We start from the raw sequence: 8,216 nt of genomic DNA on the forward strand, positions 1-8,216 counted from the left end.
GTAGGAACAGACTCGGGTGCACCGTCCGCTGTCCCCAGTCTGCTTGTCCTGGAATTCAATAGTACGGCCAGGCTCTTTGCATCCTAAGGAGTGGAGAGAAGGGAGCAATGCCACAGGCTCTCCTCACTCACTTTTTTCTCTCTCTCTCCCTCCTCCCACCACCCCCAATCTTCTCTCCTCCTGTCCTTCACTCCCTCCGATCCCCTCACTCAGCCCACAGTACTTTTTGACTTCCTGAATCGCTCATTCCCCCTCTCCCTATCCCCCTCTCTTCACTCTCTCGTTTGCCCTGCCACATCCCATCCCTCACTCCCCCTCCCCCAATTCCCTCAGTCACTCTTTTGGCCCTTTTGACCTCATCCGTGTGGTCAGCGGCAGGGACTGGCATGACGAAGCAGGAAGCAAACACATCCAGGAGTGGCAAAAGCAAAGGGGGGGGTGGGCTGACAGGCATTTGTGCTCTGTGTCTTTTTTTAACCTCGGCTGGTCTCCATCGCAGCCTCCCAAATGATGCTCGGGCCGATGCAATGTCGTGGGCTCAGGCCAGCCCGTGACTGGACGTGCGTTTTGGACGCGCTGGGCTAACCCCCTGATGCAAAAACGGGGGATCGGCGCATCCAAAACGCGCTGCCAAGCAAGTTCGTAGCCAGTGGCGCTCATCACATGTAAATGCCACGCGGACGAGGCTATTAGCTTGTTACCCCCCCCCCCCCCCCCAATGCAAAACATCACCGTGAGCCCGACGTGCATGTTTTTTTACACGCAGGAACTAAACGCCAGCCCTGGAGTTGGTGCACCCAGGGCTCAAATAAAGCAGAAATGACTGCTTTCCTGTGGTTCCCGATACTAAGTAGGAGGAACCACAGGAAGCAGCATGAAGAAAAAAAATCTTGATGGTGGCCAGGTTAGGGAAACGGATGCTCAATTGAACGAGCCTCCGTTTTCCTTGTGATGGAGGGTCATAGGGTCACAAAAAAGCAGAAGGAAAGGGTCAGAATCTCAGCTAAAATCTCAACTACAAAGGCACCAGCCTAAGCCCAGTAGATCTCCCTGAGGGTGAAAAAAATGACAGGACAAAGGACTAATGGAAGATTAATGTGACCACCAGGCAATTAGGCCCCAATTTGGGAAGGGGATCAGGCTAACATAAATCTAATTTGCCTCTTTTTGACATGAGAAACTGTGTACATGATACTCCCATAGGTTCATGCAATTCAAGGACTTGTTTTCTTCAGATTGATTATTTCATCTATAAAAAGAAGAGGTAGTTAATGTACAAACTGAGACAGAGGGTAGTGCTTCTCCTGAGCATTTTGCCAGAGAACTGCTGCGACTCTGTACCTCCCAAGGGTACCTGTATTGCTTACTGATAGACAATAAAATAAATTGATATTTGTTTCTACAGATTTTGGTCTGGTATCCTCATGTCCGTGGAGAAGCGCCTTAAGCATGTTTGGCGCTTAACAGAAGCTCTCAGGATGGAGCCGTAGGAAGCAAAGAGAAGAGAAAGCTTGTCCTCAGGAGACCACAGCTGAGAGAGCTAGGAGAGGGATGGAGCTGAGCGGCAACCTAACCAGCACCTGGCCTGCTGGTCACAGGAGCCCAAGTTCCAGGCCATCACTGTGTCCAAAGGAGTCCACGTCTTAGACAACTAGAAAGTGCCGAGAAGCTGCAGCCTCCCAGGTGTGTATGTGCAGGGCCAAACTCAGTATGCTGCAGGTATAGAGGACGCTCAGACCTCCTGTAAGAGATGCAAACAACTAATCTTGGATCTGCAGTCAGGAAAAAGTCACAAACGACCCTCAGTAAATCAGGCCCTGTGCCTGCTAAAAATGCAAATCATGCAGTCCTTACCCAGGGAGCTCAGGGTCTCGTAATTCTCCTTCATCACCTCCCTGTAAAGCTGCTTCTGGCCTTCATCTAAATACCCCCACTCCTCCTGGGAGAAAGAGACAGCGATGTCCTCAAACGTCACCGGCACCTGAAACACAAACCAGAAACACTCAAGAGACACGTGGAGGGGGCTCAGCATGCATGAGATCTCAGTTTCCTCTAAGACCCCAAGATTTACAAGTTTCACTATGAAATGATTCTCTGTCACCAGAGACACAGAAAACCAAATGTTACTGCCTGGATAAATCAGCGACAATTACAAATTCTGTAACTCAGCACTATCCAAAACATTGGGAACATCTGGCACTTTGTTATCAGGAGATCTGCTGTGCTAAACCTTAACAGAGCAGTAAGAGGTTTCGTGTCCTGGGCAGTAGTTCGTCTGCCGTTTCTAGCGGTTTTCGCCACCCCCATGTTTGTTGAGTTACGTAGCAACTTGACTTTTACGCATTCATTTTCTTATGGTTGGATGTGGATTGGATTATCCGCCTTTCCAATCCTGAGCTACACACGAGTTGCATTGCTGGTAGAGTTGGGAGCTCCCTGTCCCCAGAGACCTCACGGGCTAAGGGCCCGGATAGCTACGTTTCACCTCCACGGACAGAGAATGGGAGAAAAGCTGCAGCAAATCAGGCCCAGAGTTTGTACCCGAGGCCGGGTGGAGCATCAGCGGGAGAAGCAGCGCTTGAATTCTCACTTCCCCGGCTCTCACCCCCGCTTGCTTTCTGGGCGAAGCCAGTGGCTCCCCACCCGGTCCTTGGCACACTCACGGCCGGTCAGGATGGCAGGAAACCCACACATGGATATGCAGGAGATAGATCTGCATACAATGGAGGCAGCGCAGGCCAATCTCTCTCAGGCCTACGCGTTGTAGATATCCTGAAAAGCAGAATGGCCAGGTGTGGCTCGAAGGCGGGGCTACTTCATCACTCAACAAAAAAAAAACAAGGAGGGAGGCAGCAGCTGCTACCCTGCTATTCACTTCTGTAGTGCTACCCAATGTACACGGCACTGTACAAAACCACATGCAAAACCTGCTCGGCAGAGCTACAGACAGGGGAAAACAGACTTTGGGAATGTAATTTATTAAGAAAATGGTTTAAACCGATAAGGCAAATAGAATAATCAGGGGTTGAGATTTCAAAGCTCCCTCAGTAAGGTGGGTCTTTAGATGGGATTTAAATCAGGCCAGAGAGGGAGCCTGAGGCAGCAGCTCAGGAAGTTTCTTTCAAGCACACGGTGCAGCCAGGAGGAAAGCACGGAGTCGGGAATCGGGGGGGGGGAGAGGAGAAGGGCACAGATAGGAGGGACTTGCATGACGAGGGGAGTGCACGAGGAGGGGTACAGGGAGAGATGAGAGAGGAGAGGGAGTGAGGAGCTGCAGAGGGAAGGCTCTTGTAGGTGAGTAAGAGGAGCTTGAACCGTAGGTGGGAACGGATAGGGAGCCAATGCAGTGAGGTCAGAGGAGGGGTTATGGATGGATGAATTTTGGATGGACTGGAGGGGAGAGAGAGGGCTCACGGGGAGACCTGTGAGGAGCAGGAGGAGACGAGAGAGTGGATAAGGGTTCAGAAAGAAAGGGATGGATTTGGCTGAGGTGACAGAGCGGTGACACATTTTGGCAGTGGTCTGAGTATGTGCAGAGAAGGAGAGAGAGAGAGGAGTGGGAGAGGGCCCCATGGTTATGGGCTGAGGGGACTGGGGGGAGGACAGTGCTGTGCACAGAACGGCAGAAAGGAGAACGAGAAGGAGCCCCATATCTTAGCCTCGCTGAGCTTAAGGTGCCAGTGGGCCTTCCGGACAAGCAGGCCGAGAGGTGGAACTGGATTCCTGGGGACATTTCCAGGGCAGGAAAGTAAATCTGGGAATAACCAGCCTAAGGATGCTACAGAAAGCCAGGAGGGAGAATCAGAGCATCAAGGGAATTAGCAGAGGGAGAGAAGAGAAGAGAGGGTCCAGGACGGAGATGCAGGATCCATTGAGGCTGGGTGGGGGGGGGAGAAGATTGAAGTCAAACAAGCCTCAAGCCCTCCCCACCCCCGCCTGCTCTCGCTCTCCCTCTTATACTGTCCTGCCACGGCACCACGTCTCCAGGAAATCCCTGCAAAATCTTCAGGTCCCCCGGCCGATTCTGTGCCCATCCTGGACTGATAACCCCCGGGGACCTTCAGATGAAGACGTGGCAGATGCCCACTTCCTGCCTTTCCAGGATCCCACAAACCGGATTTGAAGTATGGGGGGGGGGGGAGGCAGCCCTGGAGTTTGGGGGGCTCAAAGTAACCCCTCCCTCGATAGAGGTGGCATCGGCGCTCAACAGGAGAAAGGTCCTCGTCATTCCTCTAACCCAGTGCTTCCCAACCCTGTCTACCCAAGGTCAACCAACGCCAGCCTTTTATATGACGACTTCTCCCAGCACTAAGGAGCAGGGGGGCAGAAAGAGAGGAGGAGGAAGGGGAAGGTAAAGAAATCACAGGAAGAAGAGACGAACAGGGCCCTAAAGCCAGAGAGCAGCTGCTCTGGGAGGTGAGGAGAAGCATAAAGAGAGCCTGAGGGGCTGCAGGGAACGGGTGCAGTGTTCGGGGTTGTAGGATGGAAACAGTCCCAGGCTGCATCCCCTGCCCCCCTCCTACCTGCTGAGCAGAAAGCCCTGCAGCCATTCTCCTGCCCCTTCTCCAGAGCAGGATTTCCAGCCCCGGCTCCCTCCCTGCACGGTCCCTGGGGTGGGGGATGGGATCAGTCCCAGGCTGCATCCCCTGCCCCCCTCCTACCTGCTGAGCAGAAAGCCCTGCAGCCATTCTCCTGCCCCTTCTCCAGAGCAGGATTTCCAGCCCCGGCTCCCTCCCTGCACGGTCCCTGGGGTGGGGGATGGGAACAGTCCCAGGCTGCATCCCCTGCCCCCCTCCTACCTGCTGAGCAGAAAGCCCTGCAGCCATTCTCCTGCCCCTTCTCCAGAGCAGGATTTCCAGCCCTGGCTCCCTCCCTGCACGGTCCCTGGGGTGGGGGGCGCTCGCTCCGCTTCTCTCCTGATGGCTACAAAAGAAAACAGGAGGGAGGGAGGGAGGGGAAGGGGAAGAGAGCAGGGAGAAGTGTAAGGGAGAGAGAAGGGAGGGAGAGAGGCTCGGGGGTTGCGCCAGCTCTGTCTGCTGCCATCTCCTGCCCTCGCCCGGCACTGACAGCAGGAGCTCACGATCGCCAGCGATGGGACAGAGCAATGACAGGAAAGGGAAGCCTGGGTCGGGGGCGAATGAATGCGTTTGTGGAGCAGCTTGGAAGATCTGAAGCTCTGCCGAGACCCCGATGTCCCCGAGCCCTGGAGGAGATTAGCAGGAACGGGGAAGGATCGTGGATGTGAGGCCCGGGCAGGGCCAGGGGGCCCGCCTGGCCGATCAGAAGGGGCCAGCAGTACAGCTCTGGGTCCTAGCCTGGGTCGCTGCAGGCCGAGCCCCTCCGTATTGGTCTGGGGAGTGCATCTTTCACAGCAGCGCCCGGTGCTTAGCTCGGTGCCCCTGGGTCTGTGCCGGGAAGCTGCGCTGCAGGGGCAGAGTCCCTTTCAGGGGGCCAGGGGGCCCGCCTGGGCGATCAGAAGGGGCCAGCAGTACAGCTCTGGGTCCTAGCCTGGGTCGCTGCAGGCCGAGCCCCTCCGTACTGGTCTGGGGAGTGCATCTTTCACAGCAGCGCCCGATGCTTAGCTCAGTGCCCGTGAGACTGTGCCGGGAAGCTGCGCTGCAGGGGCAGAGTCCCCTTCCCGTGGGGTCCCCACGCAGGATCTTCCTTTCTTTATTCCGCTGACTTTGCAGCAGTGAGAGGGGAGAGCCGGGGAGAAGTGGGTGATCCCCAGGGGCTCCGAGCAACGTTCAGTGCTTCTTATAAATATTCTAACGTGCTTGGGCGACAGGAAGGCATGGCACTGTTTTTTTGGCATTTTATTCTATTCTCCAGCCGGGCTACCTCCTCCCTCCTCTCAATTTCTCGATTTCCTTGAATGAACTAACTGCCTTTAATCAAAAGTGAGCGATCCGGGAAACTACAGACCGGTTAGCCTGACGTCAGTGCCAGGAAAAATAGTGGAAAGTGTTCTAAACATCAAAATCAGAGAACATATAGAAAGACATGGTTTAATGGAACAAAGTCAGCATGGCTTTACCCAAGGCAAGTCTTGCCTCACAAATCTGCTTCACTTTTTTGAAGGAGTTAATAAACATGTGGATAAAGGTGAACCGGTAGATGTAGTATACTTGGATTTTCAGAAGGCATTTGACAAAGTTCCTCATGAGAGGCTTCTAGGAAAAGTAAAAAGTCATGGGATAGGAGGCAATGTCCTTTCGTGGATTGCAAACTGGCTAAAAGACAGGAAACAGAGAGTAGGATTGAATGGGCAATTTTCTCAGTGGAAGGGAGTGGACAGTGGAGTGCCTCAGGGATCTGTATTGGGACCCTTACTTTTCAATATATTTATAAATGATCTGGAAAGAAATACGACGAGTGAGGTAATCAAATTTGCAGTTGATATAAAATTGTTCAGAGTAGTTAAATCACAAGCAGATTGTGATAAATTGCAGGAAGACCTTGTGAGGCTGGAAAATTGGGCATCAAAATGGCAGATGAAATTTAATGTGGATAAGTGCAAGGTGATGCATATAGGGAAAAATAACCCATGCTGTAATTACACAATGTTGGGTTCCATATTAGGTGCTACAACCCAAGAAAGAGATCTAGGTGTCATAGTGAATAACACATTGAAATCGTCAGTTCAGTGTGCTGCGGCAAGCAAACATAATGTTGGGAATTATTAGAAAGGGAATGGTTAATAAAACGGAAAATGTCATAATGCCTCTGTATCGCTCCATGGTGAGACCGCACCTTGAATATTGTGTACAATTCTGGTCGCCGCATCTCAAAAAAGATATAATTGTGGGGGCGCTGTTGAGCGTGCATAGGGGATGGACGTGTGAAAGCGGAGCTCTCTTCACTGCCCTACTATTACCCCGTCCCGGAGCGCTACAACGACACGAAAAACTTGATTTATACGCCTGAGGGAGTCGAGACCCGATTATAATGGCTACCAAACGAAAAACTGCGGATCTTAAACAGTATGGATTCCAAAAGCAAGTGCCGGATCCACCTCCTGAAGGCGAGGTACAGACTGGCGGCCATCTTGGTACTGCGAGCGGCGGGGAAGAATCGGCCCCGTTAGGCCCCGCGACTCAACTTGCCGATATCCCAAGCCGAGACGAAATACGCGGCTGGTTCATTGAGCTTCGCAATGATCTCAAGCAGCATAAAGCGGATCTTATGGCTACCATGACGGAGTTGAAGGATGATGTGGTGGCGATGGGCACCAGGATAGATGAGCTTGAGACTCGGACAGATAGACAGGCCTCCAAGATGGCGTCATGCGTTACGCAGTACACACAACTCCAGAATGAGAACCAGGCAATTTTAGAGAAATTGGAGGATCTTGAGAATCGCACGAGGAGAAACAATATCAGAATACGAGGGGTCCCGGAAACTGAGGCTTTCACTGTTGCTGTGGACACCGCAAGTAAAATATGCTCCTTTTTTCTTACCAAAGGTACTGCCACGTTGGAGGGGGCTGTTGCCGAGCCCCATCCGGTAATTGCCATCGAACGCGCGCATCGAGCCTTGGGCCCGCGAGCTGACAACCGGACACGAGATATTATTGTTTGCCTGAGCAGCTTCGCGCAAAAGACGCAGATTTATGAAGCGTCACGATCTCAGCCTACCTGGCAATGGGAGGGAGTTGATATAGCTATTTATCAGGACTTGGCGCCTATGACCCTAAAGAAGCGATTCGACCTCCGCGAAGCTACTAAAATATTGCGCGGTGCCCAGGTACGTTACCGGTGGACTTTCCCATTTGGGCTCTCGTTTGCTATGCAAGGGGTCACTTATCGCATTAAAACCCTGCGGGAGGCGGCGGAGGCATTCAAGGCTGCGGGACTCCCGGTCACTTTTACAATACCTGCCTCAGGCACTCAGCTACCGGAGAAGGATACTCAACAGCGCTGGCAGAGGGTAACTAATGGCCGTGGGCGACTTCGCCGCCAGCCCGTGGAACAAGGCCATAACTTGGATGAACAGGGGTGATCTTTTGGTTTACCTGAGGAGATGCCCTCTATGATTTTCTACTTGCAGGGGTCCACTATGGGGGGGTCCTTGAGATTTGCAATGCTTCTCTTGGTGGTGACATTGTGTTGTGCTATTCAATATTGCTATGCCGGTTTGTGTTAAATAATAGCATTGGTAATGACTGTTAATTATTAACGCTGTTTTTGTGTTGTTTAGATTTACATTTTATGTAT

General features: G+C 52.5%; 1 protein-coding gene across 1 annotated transcript in view; it reads right to left on the reverse strand.

Annotated features, from left to right (window-relative positions):
• The window catches only part of LOC115086313 (zinc finger protein 850-like), a 52,541-nt gene extending 47,572 nt beyond the window's left edge, over nt 1-4,969 (reverse strand). Inside the window, exons 1-2 of the mRNA XM_029592746.1 lie at nt 4,800-4,969; nt 1,855-1,981 (exon numbers count right to left, since the gene is read on the reverse strand). Coding sequence (XP_029448606.1) covers nt 1,855-1,981; nt 4,800-4,826 — 154 coding nt within the window. The 5' untranslated portion in view covers nt 4,827-4,969. The remainder of the gene's footprint in view (nt 1-1,854; nt 1,982-4,799) is intronic.
• Between the last annotated feature and the right edge of the window lie 3,247 nt (nt 4,970-8,216).

Source organism: Rhinatrema bivittatum, chromosome 2, assembly GCF_901001135.1.
Source record: "Rhinatrema bivittatum chromosome 2, aRhiBiv1.1, whole genome shotgun sequence".
Lineage (NCBI taxonomy): Eukaryota > Metazoa > Chordata > Amphibia > Gymnophiona > Rhinatrematidae > Rhinatrema > Rhinatrema bivittatum.